The sequence below is a fragment of the Melopsittacus undulatus genome, chromosome 5 (genome assembly GCF_012275295.1).
Source record: "Melopsittacus undulatus isolate bMelUnd1 chromosome 5, bMelUnd1.mat.Z, whole genome shotgun sequence".
In the NCBI taxonomy this organism is placed as follows: Eukaryota; Metazoa; Chordata; class Aves; order Psittaciformes; family Psittaculidae; genus Melopsittacus; species Melopsittacus undulatus.
The window spans coordinates 36,713,337-36,735,218 of NC_047531.1; the positions used below are offsets into that span (position 1 = coordinate 36,713,337).

The window sequence follows — 21,882 nt, forward strand, 5'->3', positions numbered from 1 at the left end:
TCCTCCTCTGCTCAGCTCAGTTTAGATCCCCTTACAACAGCACACACCACTGCCTACGGGTCAGGAGCAGCTTCCATACCTCCAGCCACATCCCTCTGCACAGAGGAGGGTGCTGCTGCTGGAGCAGGAGCTCGGAGCCTCCTCCAGCACCCCCCGTGCATCACTCAGGGGTTTCAGCTGTGTTAACACCTCCCTCCACGTGCTCTCCCTGCTCGGAGCAGTCATGAATATTCCCCCTGCCATTCACACCCGCTGCTGGAGAGCTCTATTTAGTCGCTAGACATTTGAACAGGTGCTGCAGGGGATGGTGTGTGCCCTTCACTGGTGCCTGCAGCCCACCCAGCCCCTCACCCACAGCATGCTCCAATACACGTTGGTAGACTTCTGGCACCGGTCATCCATGGGGATGTGAGGGATGCTGCATACCCCTGTTCCTGTGCTCCAGAGCAGAGCTATGCCTCTGCACCAGGCTCCTTATGGGGCCCGTTCTGTCCTCCAGGCGCTGGTGTTTGGGCAGGTTTTGCTGGTACCCAGCTGTGGCAGGAGCATGGGGTGGTTGTCACCCTCCTGGTGCATTGTGTGTGAACAGCTTCTGCCTTGGCACCTCCTAAAATCCTTGGTGCAAGGGGCAAAGCTGTTGGGCACCCTGGGAATGAGCTTCCTATGGAGATGTCCTGGGTCTGAGCATCCCCCTCTGCTAAAGGTGCTGTGCAAGGGATAAAGGGACAAAAGGATGGGAGACAGTGCAGGACAACTCCCATGTGCCATTTCCTACCTGACCTTTTGCTGCAGGGTCTGAGGATAGACCCTGGCTGCATCACGGACCCTGCCTGCATCGCTTCCAGCCTTATGGCATGAACCAGCTTCCCCAGAGCTGGGGAGGGGGTCTCAGGATGGCTTGTGAGCAGGACAGGGTGATGATGGTGATGGCTCAGGATGTCTCCTCTCCCTGGCCCCATGGATGGGATGACAGCTCCATCCTTAAAAGCTTTCTGCCTCCCTCCCGGCTGGCTGCTGCTGTCCTACTTTTTGCTGGCTGCTATTCTTCCCCTCCGTCACGTGCGGGTTGGGCACGGTGAGCTCCAGCTCAGCTTCAGCTGCTGCTGCCGGCTCCGAGCTGCTCCCACGACTTCAAACCGCCTCCCTGGCCCTGCACCCGGGGCTGCCGTGCTTCACAGGCTGGAGGATGAGCAGAGATCACCCTCCCCTGGAGCAGGGATGCTGTCAAAAGGGGATGCATGTGTGTTCCTTCCCCTGCTCTGAAAGGCCGGCAAGGTCCATGGAGCGGCTTCTGTGGCGCATCCCTCAGGGTCTGCAGTTATCCTCGGAAATTCGGGTTAACAGTGGTGGGAGTGGGGAGGTTTTTCCTTAAATCCTGAAATGGCTGCCAGAGCTGGAGCCAGGGATACAGCCAGGAGCTGCTGGCTCTGTGCTGTGAGCAGAGCCCATCCCCATCCCCTCAGGCCATGCTGGAAGGAGGCAGAAGCCTGCAAGGAAGCTGCAGAGGGGCTTTGGACAAGGGCCTGTAGGGACAGCACAAGAGGAATGGCTTTAACCTGACAGAGGGGAGCCTGAGATGAGCTCTTAGGCAGAAGCTCTTCCCTGTGAGGGTGCTGAGGCGCTGGCACAGGGTGCCCAGAGGAGCTGTGGCTGCCCCATCCCTGGCAGTGTTCAAGGCCAGGTTGGACACAGGGGCTTAGAGCAACCTGCTCTAGTGGAAGGTGTCCCTGCCTGGGGCAGGGGTTGGAGCTGGAGGAGCTTTAAGATCCCTTCAACCCAAACCATTCCATGGTTCTATGTTCTCCCAGCTTTGTGGAATCCCTCATCCAGGCTTTGGGTCCAGACCAGCCCTATTCTCAGACCAATGGCACCGTTTTGATGCTCCTTGTGAACGGATCACTCAGAACACTCTTGACACCTAAAACCTCACAACCCCTTGCTTAATCCCAGGGTGTCAGTTTGTGCTGCCCCATTCTGATGGCTGGATTTCAAGCTGCCAAGCATCCCGTTCCTTCTGCTGGCTGTTGTGTCCCAGCTGCTGGCACAGCATTGTGCCTGGAATGACGGGGAGGGTGTGAAATGCCAGCGCTGAGCCTCGGGATGCTGCTCTGACAGCAGGGCTGGAGGCGAGGTGGGTCTGGCTGGGAGCATGGGAGCTTGGGGACCCCGGGTGCCCCATGGCGCTGCATGGATGGGGTTTGGGGTAGCCCCACTGCATCATCTTATAACTAATGTGGGATTTGCCCATTCTCTGGCAAACTGCTCCATCCCTAGCCCTGCCTGTGGTACTTTGATGCTCATGATAGCCCATTTTGACTGGGGTGTTGGTGGAAATGCAGTGTGGGAATATACCAGCATGAGGGGTATGAGGTTTATCCAGGCTGGGATATCCATCCTTCACCTTCCCACCATGGCTGCAGGGAAGAATCCCTCCTCCAGCAGAGCCAGCCACCGGCTGGTTGGGGAATTAACACATTGAATGGGCTTTCCTGAGAGACTTGGGACAAGAAATGACTTTTTGGTGGAGTATAATATAAAAAGCTCCATTAAGTGTGGATGGAGGAGTTTGTGGAGCTGAGCTGCTGCTCCACCGGGATTCTGCACTTACAATGAGTTCCTGCTCAGTGGTGGGATGGGTGATGGGGTGTTGTGCTGTGCCATGCCAACAGCTTCCCTGGGGTGCTTTGGGGATGGTGAGGTGGCAGGAGGGACCCATGGGGTCCCCCACCATGATCCGTGATGGGGATGGTGGCTGCAGTGAGGATGGAGCTTGTTTGGTCCCGCAGAGTTCCTTTGCAGGAGGTTCCTCCGGTACCTGGTGTGGTGTGAGGGTGCCCAGACAAGTGGGATGCTCCTTGTAGCACCAAGATATGGGTCCCGTCCCACAGAGCCCCATGTGTTTGGGTGACTTTGGCTGCCACTGTTCTCATGCTCTGTTCTGTGCAGGGGACCCCATGGCTGGCTCAGACCTCAGTGCTGGTGGCACAGGGAGCTGCTGCCGTCATCCTCCCCTGCAGATCCCCAGGGATTGCTGGCACTGCGCTGCACGCTCCCTTCACTGGTTCCCCCTGGCTTGGAGAGCAGTGTGGGAAGGAGCGGAGTTGGCGTGGTCTGGCAGGGCACCCGCTCCCAAAGATTCCCTCCAGCAGGCAGCGAAGATGAGGATGTTGCCTCATGTGCCCTATCCCAGCTTTGCTGCCAGCTTGCAGGAAGCAGAGGAAGGGCTGGTCCCCGTGGCTGGAGTAAGGGCTGTGCTATTCCGTGCTGTGCTGTACTGTGTCCTGTCTTGTCAACTCCTGCCTGCATCCCTGTGCTCTGAGCATCACTCCCTCATGGCAAGACTTGCATGGGAGGAGGAGGATTTGTGGTGCTGGGGTAAGGAGAAGCTCCTCATGACCCAGCTCCAGTGTGCACTTGAGCCCAGAACCCCCTGTATGCTGGGCTGCATGCCCAGAGTGTGAGCAGCAGCTCAGGGAGGGGATCCTGCCCCTCTGCTCTGGGGGGACCTTAGAGCAGCTCCAGTGCCTAACGGGGCCACAGGAAACCTGGAGAGGGGCTTGGGACAAGGGCCTGTAGGGACAGGACAAGGGGAATGGCTTTAACCTGACAGAGGGGAGACTGAGATGAGCTCTTAGGCAGAAGCTCTTCCCTGTGAGGGTGCTGAGGCGCTGGCACAGGGTGCCCAGAGGAGCTGTGGCTGCCCCATCCCTGGCAGTGTTCAAGGCCAGGTTGGACACAGGGGCTTGGAGCAACCTGCTCTAGTGGAAGGTGTCCCTGCCTGTGGCAGGGGTTGGAGCTGGAGGAGCTTTAAGGTCCCTTCCAACCCAAACCAGTCTGGGATTCAAGAGTGGGCCACCCCCCCCCCCCCCCGATCTATCTCCTGGGGGCTCCCTGGATATGAGGGCATCCCCAGTGGTCCCCCGGGATGGTGCTGCCATGCAGGGATCCCGTGCTGGTTCATCCCCCCTGTGCCATGGGAGGGGATGACTCGGATGAGGCTGACGGTCCCTGTGGCGCTGGCTCTGCAGAGGATGGAATCTGTCCCCTCTGGTGGTGGCTGCATCGTGTCAGGGCCACGAGTCTGGGTGGGCAGAGGAAGCCCCTGTGGGCTGCACGTGCCCTGTGCCTGCTCATGGGGCTGCAGAACTTCAAGGCAAAGATGGGAGGTTAAAACCAGGAAGGAAAATACACGCCCTGAACTGTTCTGTAAGCCCTGTGAGGGTTTGCGTTACCGCAAGCAGATGGGGATTCAGCAGAAAACCAAATTAAATAACATGAGTTCTTTTTTTGTTGGACAAAAGCCTACCTGGGGAAGACACACGAGCTGTGGGTGGATTAAATCTGGTGTTGGGAGGAAGAATGCTGTGAAAGCAAATGCCTTCAATCCCGTTTAACCATCCCTTTCAGGGAAAACATGGGCTAGTCCAGCATGATCCAGGAGGATGCTCCTGTATGGCTTTCTCCATGCTTCTGTGAGTCACTGATAGAATCAAGCAAAGGTTTGTGTTGGAAGAGACATTAAAGCTCCTCCAGCTCCAACCTCTGCCACAGGCAGGGACACCTTCCACTAGAGCAGGTTGCTCCAAGCCCCTGTGTCCAACCTGGCATTGAACACTGCCAGGGATGGGGCAGCCACAGCTTCTCTGGGCACCCTGTGCCAGCGCCTCAGCACCCTCACAGGGAAGACCTTCTGCCTAAGAGCTCATCTCAGTCTCCCCTCTGTCAGGTTAAAGCCATTCCCCTTGTCCTGTCCCTACAGGCCCTTGTCCCAAGCCCCTTTTCCAGGTTTCCTGTAGCCCCTTCAGGCACTGGAGCTGCTCTAAGGTGTCCCCATCAGGAGCCTTCTCTTCTCCAGGCTGACCCAGCCCAGCTCTCTCAGCCTGGCTCCAGAGCAGAGCTGCATCTCCAGCACGTAACAGTGAAACCAGGGGTGCTCTGGATGGGCTTTTCCAGTACTCTTGGCTGTGAGACATTCAGAGCATCCTCGCCGGGACACTTTTCCGCTGCTCTTTCTGCTCACTGAGGTTGCTGTGGGAAATGAGACCCATCAAAAACACAACTCAGACATCACAAGGTTATAAAATTTTAAAGGAACCAACCAGCCCACACTTCTGAAACCTTTTGTACATCTCCATTTCCTTATTAGCGGCAACACCATCTCCTCATGCACAGAGAGGTGGCTCTTGGTGCATGCTGTCAAAGTGCCACTGTATAATGAATTCCCAGGGGATGGTAACATTGAGCTCGGCTGGTTTCCATGATTACTTCCTAGGAAAGAGCAATTTCTTTCCTTGCTGCTACGCAAAGGTGATTTGTCTTGTTTGCAGCCAGGCAGAGGTTGCAGTGGCGCTGCACACCTGGGTAAAACACCCTCCAGACACTTGTGCTCCAGCACCGGAGCCTGGATTAAGGAGAGCTGGGCTGGGTCAGCCTGGAGAAGAGAAGGCTCCTGAAGGGGAGACCTTAGAGCAGCTTCCAGTGCCTGAAGGGGCTACAGGAAACCTGGAGAGGGGCTTGGGACAAGGGCCTGTAGGGACAGGACAAGGGGAATGGCTTTAACCTGACAGAGGGGAGACTGAGATGAGCTCTTAGGCAGAAGCTCTTCCCTGTGAGGGTGCTGAGGCGCTGGCACAGGGTGCCCAGAGAAGCTGTGGCTGCCCCATCCCTGGCACTGTTCAAGGCCAGGTTGGACACAGGGGCTTGGAGCAACCTGCTCTAGTGGAGCAACCTGCTCTAGTGGAAGGTGTCCCTGCCTGTGGCAGAGGTTGGAACTGGAGGAGCTTTAATGTCCCTCCCAACATAAACCGTTCTGTGATTCTATGTATATTCCTCAACCAGAAGTATCCTCCTCTAATCCAAAACAAAACTTCAATCGCTTAGGAGTGACTCTGCCAGGATCTTGATGGGTTTTAGCAGAGTCTTTTCTCAGAAAGGTTAATCCCATTTTTAACATGGTCATTTATAGTTGCTTCCAGCCTCGAAGCTCCTGCAGGAGCAAACACACGGAGCAGCGGCCGCTCTATCTGCTGGTGTCAGGCTCCTGTGTGTCAGGAGTTGGGAGGGAGAGATCCAAAGGATGTCTGTAATTAACTCAAGCATTTAATTTAATCAACCAGACACTAAACCCATGCATAGGCCCTCTTCTCCAGCCTCACACATTGTTACAAATGAGCCTCTCTCAGTGCTGGCGCAGCCAACTCAGAAATCGCCTCATCAATAACTTCCAGGAGCTGATTCCAGCATCCAGGCTTGTAGCTGCCTCCCAGGAGACCACTCCAGGGGGAATCAAGGATTCAGGAAAGGAGGGAGCTCTGTGGGGTGTGTTGGGAACAGGGCTACTTGGCATCCGTCAGTGGGGATGGAATGGCCACAATCCAGCCATGGTACCCACTGGTGGTGCTCCTCTGGGTTTTGATTTGGGAATGGTGCCCTGGGGTACCCAGAGCATCACTGGGTGTAACACCTCCACCAATGCCCCTCTCAAAAAATGCACCCTTTCACCCTGGTTGTTCATCTGCTGATATTCTGAGCTGAAACAGTGTCTGCAGCTTCGCCTTTTATTGTCCTGATGGTGGGGAGATGATGATTGTATTGATCCCATGGTTTCCAGCTTGTCCAGTGACTTTCCTGCTTCTATTTCCCCATGGATTGGAGCAGTGGAGGCTTTGCCATGTCTCTGTGCAACGATCTTCCTGCTGCCCTTATCTTCGTTCTTGGTGCCTGGTTTTCCTTCCCCAGTGATGCTGATATCCATGTGAACTCTGTCTTGGAGCGAGCAGGGAACGAGCATCCAGCATGAGGGCATCAACCACTTGATGAACCAAGGGTGAACCTCTCTGAGGTGGCTTGGGGGGAGCATGCATCACATTGGGGTCTTCAGTTGGGGTCTGTGTGTGCGTGATGCTGAAGACACTGAGCTCCTTCCCTGAGAATGAGGAGGGTTGTCAGGGGATGCTCATGGAAGCAGGGATGCTGATGGCAGTGGGGATGCTGTGACAGGGAAGCACCAATGGTAGCACCAATTCATCCTGGGCAGGATACGGCTCATGGCTCCCAAGAGGATGCTCATTCTACGTGTAACACATGCTGACAAGAGAAACAACTCTATTAATTGAAGCCTGCAACTAATGTGATTGCAACAAGGCCGGGCAAAGGAGGGTGGTGGGTTCATAGAACATCCTCTGCCTGGAATGACCTGGGCTGGTGAGCACAGTGGGTTTTATTCCTCTTTTAAAGAAACATTCTTGCGGGATAATGAGCAAAACTCTAGTCTGGAGCCATCAGAGAATTACAGGCTGCCAACAAAATGGGCTTTTGTACCTGATCTGGGGAGCTAAGAGGTGCTGAGCATGGTAGTGGCCAGGTATGGGCTCTGGTCTCACAAGGCAACTAGAATTCAGTGGTTTTCATCTTGGCTGCTCCCAGGCTTGGTTTTGAGCCCAAAGAGGGAGTGGGGATGGTTCCCCAGTGCAGGCAGGAGTCAGTGGTGTTGCATGCAGCAACTGCCCCAGGGATGCTGCAGTGTTCTTGTGTTGGCACATAGCCCAGATGCATCCCTCTAGGATGCAGAAGGATGGAGGAACACAACTGGGGACCACTACTTCATCTCTGCTCCATCAGGTGAGGGAAGCCCCAAGGTGAGCAGTTGTGGCACTGTGTTTGTCCTCTGTGCACCTGGGACAGGCTGTGCCATGCTCTCAACACCATGGTGGGTACCACATCCCTGGTGCCGCTGGCATTCCAGGATCACAGTCCCATAAGCCCTGTGCCGATCCAGTGCTGGAGCCTCTGGCATCTCCCCATGGCAGCCGTGGGTGGTGAATTTCTGGAAAGAGACCTGGAGGGTTTCAGGTGAGATCCAGCCGCCAACTTCTGCTCCATGCAAGGGGCTTCCAGCTCCAAAAGCTGCTGGTGCATCCAGAGAGGAGGAAAACCTTTCCTCTCCTCCCTTGGGATCCTGTTAACCTAGGGTAAGGGTCCCTCTGGGGATGCCCATGACTTGGTGGGACCCTGTTTTGGGCCAGCTCTTCCTGACACCCCTTTCCCAGTGCTACTGCTCCTCCTCTGTGCATCACAGAGGACCTTGAAAACCCAAGGCCCATGGAAGGATCAGAATCATGGAAAGGTTTATGTTGGGAGGGATCTTAAAGCTCCTGCAGTTCCAACCCCTGCCACAGGCAGGGACACCTTCCACTAGAGCAGGTTGCTCCAAGCCCCTGTGTCCAACCTGGCCTTGAACACTGCCAGGGATGGGGCAGCCACAGCTTCTCTGGGCACCCTGTGCCAGAGCCTCAGCACCCTCACAGGGAAGAGCTTCTGCCTAAGAGGTCATCTCAGTCTCCCCTCTGGCAGGTTAAAGCCATTCCCCTTGTCCTGTCCCTACAGGCCCTTGTCCCAAGCCCCTCTCCAGGTTTCCTGTAGCCCCTTCAGGCACTGGAGCTGCTCTAAGGTCTCCCCTTCAGGAGACTTCTCTTCTCCAGGCTGCCCCAGCCCAGCTCCCTCAGCCTGGCTCCAGAGCAGAGCTGCTCTAGCCCTTGCAGCAGCTCCACGGCCTCCTCTGTTCATCCTCCTGCTCTCCACCGTTGGAAGGGGTTGGCAGAGGGTGACGAGCAGCAGCATGTGGCAGAAGGTTTAAATCAGGGCCTCTCTCTAAGGTGATTAATCAGTGCCTTCAGGCCTGATGGAGATTGATGGTGCTGGTGAAGCTGCAGGAGTGAACCCCAGTGCCGTGAGGTGGAGACCGGAGCAGTGTGTGCCAGCAGCACCATCAGTACGGGGCTGGGCTCTGCCGGGGTTGATGGGGAAGGCAGAGGATGGATATGGAATAAGACAGAAGACAGTGGCTAGGATGGAGCAGGCTTTCCCCCTCATGGCAGCCTTTTATGCAGGTTGGATTGGGCTCATGCTCAGGGCTGGTTTTGGGAAGAGGGCTAGAGGACGTGGAAAACTTGCTCCATGCTGTATGTGGGATCATAGAATCATGAATTCCAGGTTGAAATGACCTCAAGGTTGGTCTGCTCCAACCTTTCCAGGCACAGCATGACCTGGACCAGATGTCCCAGCACTCTGTCCAGCCCTATCTTAACAGTGTCCAATGCTGGGGAGTCACTGCTTCCCTGAGGAGATTATTCCAATGGCTGGTTGTTCTCATGTGGAATGATTTTCCTCTTGTGTCCAGTTGGAATCTCCCCAGGAGTAACCTGTGTCCATCACCCCTTGGCTTTCTCATGGGACTCCTTGTCAAAAGGGGGTCCCCATCTTCCTTGTAGCCACCCTTTAAGTACTGTGACATGGGGATAAGGTCTCCCTGGAGCCTTCTTTTCTCCAGACAGAAAAAAACAGTTCTCAGCCTTTCCTTGCATGGTTTCCCACTCCTTGGATCATCTTTGTGGCCATTCTTTGGAACATCTCCACACCTTTCTTGTAGAGCAGGGATCAAAACTGAACCCAGTACTTCAGGTGTGGCCTGACACACAGAATAGAGTGGGACAATGACATCCTCATCTCTGCTGGTGATGCCCCTGATGATGTTCATCAAGCATCCGGGGGCTTGGAGCAACGTGCTCTAGTGGAAGGTGTCCCTGCCGGTGGCAGTGGGGTAGAATTGGATGAGCTTTAATGTCTCTCCCAACCCAACTCATTCCAGCATTCTATGATAACAAGCTTCCAAGGTAAGCTTCTTCCTGACCCCCATTAACTCAGAGGCATCTCTTTGTGTGGCTATCAGAGAGCTCCCAGGAGCAGCTGCGGGTGTTAATCCTCTTATGGCTGTAACTCCATCCCGTCTCTTTAGCTGCAGGAGCAGCTGCTGAGATGCTCTGATCTTCCCTGCACCCTCTTAGAGCAGCTGGAGCTGAGCTGCTCTTCCAGCCTGGCAGAGGCTGCTGGATCCACCCCTGCCCCTCAAACTGGGTAGTCCTTGAGGAGAAGCTCCCCATGACCCAGCTTCAGTGAGTGCTTGAGCCCAGAACCCCCCATGTGCTGGGCTGCACCCCAGAGCGTGAGCATAAAACCTGGAGAGGGGCTCTGGACAAGGGCCTGTAGGGACAGGACAAGGGGAATGGCTTTAACCTGACAGAGGGGAGACTGAGATGAGCTCTTAGGCAGAAGGTCTTCCCTGTGAGGGTGCTGAGGCACTGGCACAGGGTGCCCAGAGAAGCTGTGGCTGCCCCATCCCTGGCAGTGTTCAAGGCCAGGTTGGACACAGGGGGTTGGAGCAACCTGCTCTAGTGGAAGGTGTCCCTGGCAGGGCAGGGGTTGGAACTGGATGAGCTTTAAGGTCCCTTCCAACACAAATTATTCAGGATTCCATGGTTCTATGACTCCTTTCCTGCACGCTGCCTGCGTGAGATCCCTGTGCCAGTTTGGTCTCCTCATTGTGCTTGGTGAGGATGTGACCCATTGGGATTGCCAACCTGTGCATCCTCTGGGTTGGCAGCAGGGCAAACTCAGGCAGGGCTCCTTGCACTCCTGCCCTGCTGTCAGCCAGCTCTGGGTCCCTCCAGCATGGTCCCGCTCCCTTATTACCATCTTTATCCCTTCCAACTCCTCCATGCCCACCCATTTACCTCTCAAGTGTTTCAGGGCTCGTGGTCGCTCCGCATCGAGCACCCACTGCAAGGGAGGAGCTCTGCAGGTGGCTGGGGAGCAGAGAACCCATCTGCAGGAGAGGCTCTGGAGGAGCTGGATACGCTTCATGCTTTGCATGCTGGAGCTGGCACCTGCCTGTGGGAGCAGGGGTGGCCCCGGCAGAGCTCTGCTTGTTCCTGTACTGCTGTGGAAGCCCCTCATCCCTGCTTCCTTGCTGCAGCACGTGCTGCAATCCTCAGGGCTGTTGCGTTCCTGTAGCTCTTTCTGCTCTGCTGTCATCCCTCTTCCTTGCAGGAGCACTGCCTGGCTCCTGGGACAGATCCATGGATGAGCTGATGCGCTCCAAGAGCATCACCACGTGCGTGCTGTTAAACCAGATGTTTCAATCCCAGCTCTGCCTAGCCCAGCTTCTGTGTGCTGCAGAGCCTTTGATGTGGAAAAACCCATCCCTAAGCACCAGCTCCAGGCTCCCTTTGGAGCCCTGTGATGTGTGTGTGCTTGTTAGAGCAGCATGGAGCGTACTGCTGTGTCTGCTGTCACTGCCTCGCTGCTCTCCGGGATGGAATTCCCACACGGTACCTCACTTGGTGAGCCGAACATCTCAGATTCAGCAAAGGATTCACTGCGGTGGGAGGGTTCTGCCCTTTCACAAGCAGTTTTCCTCCTCCATGGGGCCCTTTGTGGGGTGCTGCATCCCTTAGCACCCCAACCAGGCCCCTGGAATACCAGGAATGCCGCCACTCCTGGTGGCAGCTGGTGTCTCCACCTCAGTGTGCTGTTTCCAAAGGCTTATTCCAGCATGCGGCTTGGAGTTGGTTTGCTGTGCTAATTGCTTCAACAATAATGAGCTTCCCTAATTGTGCTGGCAGGGAATCATAGAATCCGGGAATGGTTTGGGTTGGAAAGGACCTTAAAGCTCATCCAGCTCCAACCTCCTGCCCCAGGCAGGGACACCTTCCATTAGAGCAGGTTGCTCCAAGCCCCTGTGTCCAACCTGGCCTTGAACACTGCCAGGGATGGGGCAGCCACAGCTTCTCTGGGCACCCTGTGCCAGCGCCTCAGCACCCTCACAGGGAAGAGCTTCTGCCTAAGATCTAACCTGAACTTCCCCTGTTCCAGTTTTAACCCCTTATCCTATCACTACAGTCCCTAATGAAGAGTCCCTCCCCAGCATCCTTGTAGCCCCCTTCAGACACCGGAAGCTGCTCTGAGGTCTCCATGCAGCCTTCTCAACCCATGTGAGGGGCAACAGTGCTGCCGGGCTGTGGGTCCTGGATCTTTGGCTCTTCTGGGGTTCCCCCATGGGTGCAGGTCAGAATCCCATACTGGGTTTCTCGGAAGGAACCCCAAAATCCTGTATGTGGGGAGGTGGGAGCTCATCCCTGGGGGATTCAGGCCATCATCCCCTGCTTTGTGAGCCAGTAAGCACCCCACAACCAGCGGGGTGTCAGAAAGTGCTGCCAACAACATGATTGTTTCTCCATCTTGGAGCATTTCCAGCTGCTCCAAACATGTCTGCATCCATCTTCTGCCCTTGGGAATAGGTCTGGGAGTGGGACCCCCAAGCACAGGGGGCAGAGGGCTGTATTTTGTCCCTCCGTGCAGGATACAGTCCTTCATGGCAGATCCAGGCTGCTGCATCCCTGAAAATAGACTTTAATTGGCCGCTGGACTCCGTAGTGATGTTAATTTGACAGGAGAGCTGGAATTTTCTCAGCCTGTTGGGAACTTAAAGCCGCATTGGGGTTACTGGATGAGAATGAGGTTGGGGGTGCTGCCAGCACTCCATGGCATCAGCACCCACTTTTGAGACATCCCACTTTTCACTGGAAACATAAAGCTTGTTCCTTTCCCCAAACTATATCTGCACCCAGCCTGTGGGGAAGAGGCACGTTCCCATTGATTCTGGGATTCAAATCCCCATCTCCACATCCTGGGAAGGAGAATGAGCACTTTACCCCTCCCCTCCTCCATCAGCTCCCTGAAGACACAGCTCCATCATTGACTTCCTCACTAATGGAACAACTTCCTCAGTGCACACCTTTAATTGAATGAGGCTAATTTGCTGTTGTTCATTAGCTCTTGAATGGCTGATGCCTCTCCCTTGGAGCCAGGGAATGCCAGGACCAGCATCCGAAGCTCCCCATGGAGCTGTGCACCCCTTCCTTTGGCTGCAGCTGAGGATGTCCCACTAAGGCCATGGGGACAGTGTTTCGGAGCGATGCTGATGTGGTCTAAGCTCGTGGCTTAAAAGCCTATTTGAAACAAGCTGTATGTTTTAATGTGGCTCTGACTGGGGGTGTTGGACGGCCGTGGGATGTACTTAACATCCTTCTGCTAGATTGCTTTTTAATGTTTATTTGCAAAGCCTCCAACGGGTGCCCAAGTTCTTGAACGCCTTCCCAGGCCCATCTGCGGGGCCACTTCCCCTCTGCCATGAAACATCATTGTTACAGGCCAGCAAAGTGGGATTTAATGGTGGCTGACAGGGCAGTGGTTAAGGGCGATATGTATTGGACACTAAATGTTTCTATTATCCCACTCCTGGCACAGCCCATTGCCTTTTACTTGTGTTGGGAATTGTGGAAGGCTTTTGCATTTTTCATCAGCATCACTACAATGCAGCTACACTGAGGAATGGGCTCCGGCTCCTCCAGGATCAGTGTGGTGCAGCTGTGGGTCCCGGCATGGGGAGGATGCTGTCACTGGGGTACCCGTGCTGCTGGTCCCTTATTAGGGGTGATCCCGTATGGATGCAGGACCATGATGCATCGAGGTTGCTGCTTGGCTTCTTTAAGGCAAATATTTGCTTTTGAGTGATGCTGTTGCTGCCGTGCTTGGAGAAGAGGCTTTTAAGCACTTGAGTGCTGCTTCCAGGGCAGGCAGTTCCTCTCTTCCCATTAACGCAGCTGCAGGGTTTTACACAAGGATCCTTTTGCTTGGGTAAATCCCTGGCTAAACAGCAGCAGAGGAGCACATCCAGAAGGGCAGCTCAGCAGCCTCTGCATGAGGAGGGTGCTAGAGATGCTCATAGAGATGCTCCAGCTTTGCTTTCCAAGCTCCCAAGGGAATCACCATCCATCCCACCCATGAGCCCATCCAGAGCTGCACCATGCCAGCTGCAAAGCAGGAGCATCTCTGAGCATCTCCCATACCCTCCTCATGCAGAGGCTGCTGAGCTGCTCTTTGGGATCGTTGCATGCACCTGGGCCCCTGGCACTGCACGGTGATGACGGGACCACCAGGGCATTGCTGGTCTCTCCATCATCCCCATTCCTGTGCTGGACAGGATTAGGGGTTTAACAGCCTGTGCCAGATAGACACTTAAATAAGCAATAACTTTGGAGTTCGTTAGTGAGGATTAATTAGTGTTTGCACAGGGCTTTGCCTCTGCAGAGCAGCATTATTTATCTTGAAGCTTCAACGTGACCTTGCTGAGGTTGGGAGATGCTCTTTGCATGGGTCCCTCCGGCTCCCACTATGGATGGGGGGGAGAGTGGAGCAAAGCCAGTGTGCCCCTGGGAAGTCATCCTGAGCACTTGCAAACAGGGAATGCTCCAGGATCCCAGCAAGCAGAGCTGGGAGCGGCCTACTGTGAGACACTGAAGTGGGTGTTCTTTGTGCAGAGGTGCTTGGATGGGGCTGGGGAACTGTATCCCTATCCAGTTCTAGGGGCAACAACAGAAGAGGACTGAACCTGTACCGTGTGTCATCCCCTTGGCTTTACTTCTCCTTCTTGGTGTGGTGGTTGTTGAGCAAAGCAGTGGCCATGTCTCTGTGGCACTGCTTTACAGCCCTGGATGTGAAATGAGCACTGCCTTATCCCTGCTCTGCTGCTGCAAGGGGATGGGGTCATGGGTGCTGCTGTGGGGATGCCCTGTGGGGGATGCCTAGGTCCTCATGGGGATGCTCCATGAGGAATAAGCAGCCCCGCTTGGACCCTGCTCCCGGCACCACAGCATTTATCCCATGGCTCAACTTCAGCCCTGGCATGGGGCTGGGAATTCTTCTGGCCCCATCTCAGTAACAGGGATGCCTTCACCCCAGAGCACTTGCCAGGGAGGGGAACAGTGGGTATAATGCATCATCCTGCAGCGTGCCCAGGCACAGCCCAACTATGGGGTTCAGATGCAGCTGGCAGCATCATTGACCTTCTCTATGGAACCTCATGTTCCTGAGCAGGGCAACCACCCATTGGTGGGGCTTCCCTCTGGCCACGCCATCCCCATGTGCTCAGCCAGGCTTTGTTTTGTAGGAGAAAGCTCTTTCCCTGCCGGAAAGCCAGCGTTGGGGCTGGCTAGCAGGCACCACATCCCACACTGCCCACCACAGCTCTGTGCCAGCCTCGTCAAGCCCATCTCATTACATGCCAGGAAGCTTTTGCTATTGGGCTGATCCCTGGCAAATGTAAAAGCTCCTTTCCGGTAGAAATCCCATCCCACCCATTCCCGTTCCCTCCCAGGCTTGGGACCTGCCCTTGCCCTTCCTGCAGAGGGGTTTTCAGCCGTTGCATGGAGCCTCCTCCGTGGTGCTGTGTGTGGGGATGCCCTTGCAGCATCCATCCCATTCCCATCGCCAGGGCTGGCAGGGGCTGCGGCGCCGGGTGATGCAGGAGGAGGAGGGAACGGCTCCAAGGAGCAGGCTGGGAACGGCGTCAAGGACAATAAACTCTGTCAAAGCCTCATTCATTACAGAAGAATGCGGAGCGCCGGCAGCATGGCTTTGTCTGCTCCCTCCCTCTCCCATCTGATTTCTCTCTTTCATTTCCTGATGCTTTTGCCTTATCTCCTTCTTTTCAGTGTATCCCTCCTGTCCCAGGTCTGTGTGCAGGGGGCTGTGCCTCACAGCACTGTGCCAAGGGCTGTCCTCCACCAGCATGGACTGGGTAGCTCCCAGGGTTGGGTTGGGTTGAGTTGCATTGAGCTGGGTTGGATTGAGTTGGGTTTAGTTGGGTTGGGTTACATTGCGTTGGGTTGTGAAGTGTTGGGTTGGGTGCTTGTGTTGCATTGGTTTGGGTTCTGTTGGGTTGCATTGGGTTGGCTTCTTCTTCCCTCCTCCCCTTACATGTGGTTATGGACCCAAAACCACCATAACCACAACAGTGCCAGTGCAGCCAACCACAGAGCGTGTCCAGATCCCAGCACAGTGAGGGAGCCGGATCTGCTGGGCAAAGCTGCATCACTCCCTCTGGGAACGATGCTGAGGAGTGGCAGCCCCTTGGCATCCTTTTCAAAGCCAAGTCCATCATGCCATCATGCCATGTGCTGCATGCAGGGGTGCTGGTGGTTCATGAGAGACAAGCCCTTTGGGGTGGTGGTATCTCTGATACATTATCTTATGTAGCTTACCAGGCTCACTGCTGCCCATCCTGCTCCACAACACCTCCTATGAAACTCCATGTGGGTGCAGCCATGTGCTGCAGCTCGAACCTTTCCGGTTCCCAAATAGCTGCTGGTGTTTCCACTGGAAAACTCCTTTTTTTTGCTCAGCCTTTGAAGGGATTTTATCACTGCAAGAGCAGCTGATGGGCAGTGAGTTGCCAGTTCCCTTGTCTGGGTCTCATCCTGCTCCTAATCACTGTGAACAATGAGCTTGTCTAAGAACAGCTTCTATTGCAGAGCCTGTGTGAGCAGAGCCCATGTACCTGGTTCTCACAATTCTTACTTAATTCCAGAGCTCTTGGAGCTTTATTTTACCCTCCCATGTGCAGTGGGTGCAAGGAGGGGGTTCCGTGCACCATATTTTGGGAATGTGAGACCTTGAGATGCTTTGCTAAGTGACTGGAGATCCCTGGGTAGTGCAGGGGATGCAGTGTTGAGCTGCCTGGCAAGGGGTGAGCAAGGCTAGTGAGAGGAGATGGGGTGCTTGGTAGGGGTGGTTGTCTCATTGGAGGGACCCTGGGTGTCTCCCCATCCCAAATTCCCCTCCATCCCTTCCCCCGATGCTTCAGTGCAGAGATGCTCAGCGTGGTACCATGAGGTAGCTGCTGGCATGTCCTCAAGGTGTTGGCCAGGGGCTCCCCTTGGGGTTTTGGTGAAGCCAGGGCTGTGGTGATGCCCGGGGAGCCCACCTTGGGGTGCAGGAGCAAGATGGCACCCATGGGAGAAGGCGGTGGGTGCTGGGTGCATCACTTTTGGGGTGTCTAGGCTGCATCCCTGCAGTGATGCTCATGCCAGGGTGGTGTTAGGGGGGCTCTCCTGACTTGTGCTCTCCCTCTGTCCCCCACTGCAGGACAAGAACAGGAAGCTGAGGCCACTGTACGACATTCCCTACATGTTTGAAGCCCGGGAATTCCTGCGGAAGAAGCTCATTGGGAAGAAGGTATGGAAGGGATGAAGCTGGTGGTGCAGGCGGGTGCTAGTGAAGGGTGCTGCTACTGGTACCTAGGGGCTCTCAGTAGGGAATTACGTGGTGCACCCAAAGCTGGAGCACCCCTTGAGCTCTTCCTCAGGGGGTTATGTTCTCCCTTTCACGTGCACCCCCTCCCCAGGAATGCCGTGTCGCTGTGTCGCTTCACATCCCCCTATGTTTTTCCTGGGTATATTCTTCCTGGGCTGGTTCAGAGCAATTCAGGAGGATGAAGACTATAATGTGCACTTCAGGACTGAAGCACATGCTCAGGATGCAATTCTCAAATGCTCATAAAATGGTCAAATGAAATCAATTTGCTCGGTGGCGAGGCTGCTCACTGCTACTCATTGAGGACCATTTCCATGCCTAATTGCATCTTCCCATTGCAGAGCCCTGCTTCTATATTAGCAAAAAAGGGAAAACATAGCAGCTCCTGAGACTTTCCTAATGGGAAGTCTGTCACTTGATATAGTTGGAAGTGGCTGTGAAGATCATAGTCATAGAATCAATGAGATTGGAAAAGCCCTTTCAGCTCCGCCAGTCCAACCGTTCCCAGCACTGCCAAGGCCACCACTAACCCATGGCACTGAGGGTCTCATGTACACGGAGTGTGAACACTTGCAGGGACGGTGACTGCAGCCCTGCCCTGGGCAGCCTGTTCCAAAGCCTGAGCACCCTGTGGGGAAGGAATTGTTCCTCAGCTCCATTTAAACCTGCCCTGGTGCAGCTTGAGGCTGTTCCCTCTTGTCCCATCCCTTGTTCCTTGGGAGCAGAGCCCAGTCCCTCCTGGCTCCATCCTCCTGTCAGGCAGTTGTAGGGAGCCATCAGGTTCCCCCTGAGCCTTCTCTTCTCCAGCCTGAACCCCCCAGGTCCCTCAGCCGTTCCCCATCATGCTCCAGGCCCTGCACCAACTCCGTTGCCCTTCTCTGGCCCCGCTCCAGCACCTCAATGTCTCTCTTGCAGTGAGGGGCCCAGAGCAGAACACAGGATTCGAGGTGCGGCCTCACCAGTGCCCAGTGCAGGGGCACAGTCACTGCCCTGGCCCTGCTGCCGCACTGCTGCTGATACAGGCCAGGATGCTCTCAGGCTCCTTGGCCACCTGGGCACAAGCTGCTCATGTTCAGCTCCATCAATCAGGTCCTTTTCCAAGGATGTTGCTGGGGCTTGTGAAGAGAGTTCTGGTCTCTAGAATGAGAACACAGTTGGGGGGGGGAATCTTGGCTTTGTGTTGTATGCACCCCACCATGGTCCCTGTCTGAGCGCTGCCAGCCACCCCATTGCTGGTTCTACCTCATGTGCCATCGCTCTTTGCCTCTTGGTTGTTGCTCAAAATCACCCATTTCCTCCCCAAATCTCTTTGCATTCCCCCTTGCTGGAGCTTTGAGCAGTGCCTGACTGCAGCCTGGGATGGGGATAACCCCGTGGTATTCATGGTGCTGCCTGTGCCCATCCCATGTCCCCCATAGAATCACAGAATCATAGAATGGTTTGGGTTTGAAGAGAACATAAAGCTCATCCCGTTCCAGCCGCCTGCCACGGGCAGGGACACCTTCCACCAGGCAATGTCACCCAAGGGCACATCATGAGCTGCTGTGCTGGGAAGGAGGATGAGGGTCCTGCCTTCCTCCTGGGCACTCCAGTGTGATGCAGCTCCATGGGACAATGGGGATGCAGGATGAGGGACAGGCAGGGGCAGGCAGTGCCACATCCTCCATTAGCTCACCAGAAGAGGGAAGGCGGACAGCAGCCAACTGCCACCATCTCCATGCCTAAAGCATGGTGGGGAGCCAGAGACCCCCAGAAACTGAACCAAAAAGGCCTTTTGGCTGCAGGTGCTGCCTATTCCCTTTCCAAAGCTCCCATAACCTTGACGGGGTGGGCTCCGGGCTCCCTCCACGGCTCATCCGGCAGCTTTGGGAGCCTTTGATGTCTCCTCGTTTGCTTTCTAAATATTTCCTTTGTCAGCTCCACGTTTTTCACTTCAGATTAATTTGATGGGGGAAAGGGATGAGGAGAGAAGGGAATCATCCTTCCCATTAATGATCAAACCAACCCCTCGAGCTTGTCAGCGTGCTCTGATGTGAAGCGACAGCCTTGTGCGGGGTGGCTCGCCCTTGCTGGCTCCCGGCACGCTGGCAGCAGCGAGCTTTGCGGCAAGAATCCCTAAATCCCTCTTGTCCCACCCCCTGTGTAAGGAACAGACTTTTAGAGCCCACCCCAGTTCCTTCAGGGAGCTGCCTGCATGCAGGGAGATCCAATGGGGTGGGCTGGCACCCATGGGCAGTGCTGCCTGCGGTGTTGGCATGGCTCCGGTACCCTGTGTGGTTGCAGGGGTGCCCGGGGGTGCCCTGCCTGCTGTGATGGCCCCTTGAGCCACTGCCCCACCACCAAGCACCTTCTGGCCCCCTTCTCCTGCCCTCTTAGAATCATAGGATCATGGAATGGTTTGTGTTGGGACCTTAAAGCTCCTCCAGCTCCAACCCCTGCCCCAGGCAGGGACACCTTCCACTAGAGCAGGGTGCTCCAAGCCCCTGTGTCCAACCTGGCCTTGAACACTGCCAGGGATGGGGCAGCCACAGCTTCTCTGGGCACCCTGTGCCAGCGCCTCAGCACCCTCACAGGGAAGAGCTTCTGCCTAAGATCCAACCTGAACTTCCCTTGTTCCAGTTTGAACCCATTACCCCTTGTCCTATCTCTACAGTCCCTAATGAATAGTCCCTCTCCAGCATCCCTGTAGGCCCCCTTCAGATACTGGAAGGCTGCTATGAGGTCTCCATGCAGCCTTCTCCAGGCTGAACAGCCCCAACTTTCTCAGCCTGTCTTCATATGGGAGGTGCTCCAGTCCCTGATCATCCTCGTGGCCTCCTCTGGACTTGTTCCAATAGTTCCATGTCCTTCTTCATGGATATCATGGCTGATGGGTGCTGTATCCTCAAGGAGTGATGGTTGTGGGTATTGAGGTTTGGGGTCTGCCCAGTCCTGTCCCTGTAGAACAGAGGGGACCCAGCTAAGAGCCACCTCCTGCTTTCCCACTGCCACTGTTTCCAGGGCAGAGCTGGCAGGGCTGGGTGGTGTGAACCGCTCCCGGCGGGATCTCCGCTGGCAGCTGCTCCGCACAGCGCCATTGATGAATAGAATATTGGGAATAATTAGGCCAGGAGGAGGGTTCGGTCTCGCTGTTGCTGCTTCATCAGCTGCTTCCTCAGCTGCAAGTGTTGTGTCTGCTTGGCTTGGCTGGGTCGGCCTGATGCCTGCACCCAGAGCTGCCTGCACCCAGAGCTGCCTGCATCTCATGAGTGCTGTCCCTGCACTGTGGGACCCTTATGACCCTCCTTGTGGGTCCTGTCCCTGTGCCATGGGACATGGGACCTCACTCATGGGTGCTTTACCTGCATGGTGGGACCCTCCTCATGGGTGCTGTCCTTGTACAGCAGTGACGTTACCTAGTGGGTGCTGTCCCCATGCCGTGGGGACCCTGCTTGTGTGTGCTGTCCTTGCACAGCGATATTACCTCGTGATCCGTGGGTGCTGTCCTTGCACCCTGCGGACCCTCTCCATGGGTGCTGCTTGTGCATGGTGGGGACTCTGCTTGTGGGTGCTGTCTCTGTGCTGGGGGGACCCTCATGGACACTGTCCCTGCACAGCAGTGACCTTGCCTGCTGGGTGCCCGGTGGCAGTTCCGCAGGGCTGGTGTGACACTAGAGGGAGCTGCACTTTAGGAATTGTGGAGCAGGATGGTCCCCCCCCCATCCCACCTCACACCCCCACCCCCCATCCCACCCCATCCCAGGGGCAGCAGCACCCATCCCAGGCAGCAGGACCTGCCTGCAGCAGCCTGGGCACCCCTTGACCAGCCCCAGCTGCTCTGATCCCAGCATGGGGGGGACGCGTTGGCAGCAAGGACAAAAGTCATTTGGCTGCAATGAGCTTCCTTGTCCTCAGCTGCCCTCTTGTCCTCATCCGGATGCTTCCCGGTGTGCTCCGGCTGTGCCGTGGGCACTGTGCCATCCCGGTGCAGGCAGGAATGCTGTCACAGCAGCAGGGACCGTGGTCAGGGTCAGGCGCTTCCAAAAGCACCATCTTGGCACAATGGGATGCCAGGAGATCCCATGCTTCTGTCCCTTCTCCAGTTCTGGGGGTCATCACCACCCCTACTAGCTCCAGGCAGATGGAATTAACTGGGAATGCATCAATCTTACTGCTCTGTGTTGCTCTCCCAGTATATGCAGCTGGGAAGCCCACACTGGTTCATGGTACTGTGTCCATTCCCATCAGTGGGTGAGCAGTGGGAGCCTGGAGCAGCAAGATGGGCTTTGCCATGGCTGCTTTTGGGGGTGACTGTGGGCATTGGTGAGGGAGCAGGGATACAGGGACCGGGCTGCAGGGGAAGGGCTGCAGTGAGAGGCATCAGCCCAGTCTCCCTCCCTGTGCTCCCTACAAGGGAATTGCACCCTCCCAGTGACCTGGAGCAGTGGAATTTGCCTGCTGGCTCAGAATGAGCCCCACTGTGGATTTGATTCCCGTGGTGGAATCAATCCCTGGGCTCCGCATGGATGCTGTGCATCAATCCCACGCCGGGCAGGCACTGCCGTTAAGCAGCTTTTATTAATGACACCCATCGTGCAGGCAATTGAGTCAGGTCTAAATGGGTGCTCGAGGCCCTTTCCCTCATTAGCTGGAGGGGATTAATCACTTGGATGGAGGGAGACAGCACGAGATAACTCAGGGATAAATATTCCTTGTGTGCGGAAGCGATTCGGTATCATCCTTAAAAGATGCTTTGCAGAGGGTGGGTGAAGGGAATGCTCACCCCAGGGTGTCAGAGCACCCACTGGGGCCTCACATCCTGCTCCACTATTAATGTGGGGTTCTGCAGTGCAGCAGGGTGCCACATCATTCAGATGGTGATGATGGGGACCACATCATTGGGAGTGCGATGCT

The 21,882-nt window shown here is 55.6% G+C and overlaps 1 protein-coding gene across 1 annotated transcript in view; it reads left to right on the forward strand.

The window, feature by feature from the left end:
- Positions 1–21,882, forward strand: part of SND1 (staphylococcal nuclease and tudor domain containing 1) — a 99,238-nt gene that overhangs the window by 28,424 nt on the left and 48,932 nt on the right. Inside the window, 1 exon segment of the mRNA XM_034062762.1 lies at positions 16,822–16,911. Coding sequence (XP_033918653.1) covers positions 16,822–16,911 — 90 coding nt within the window.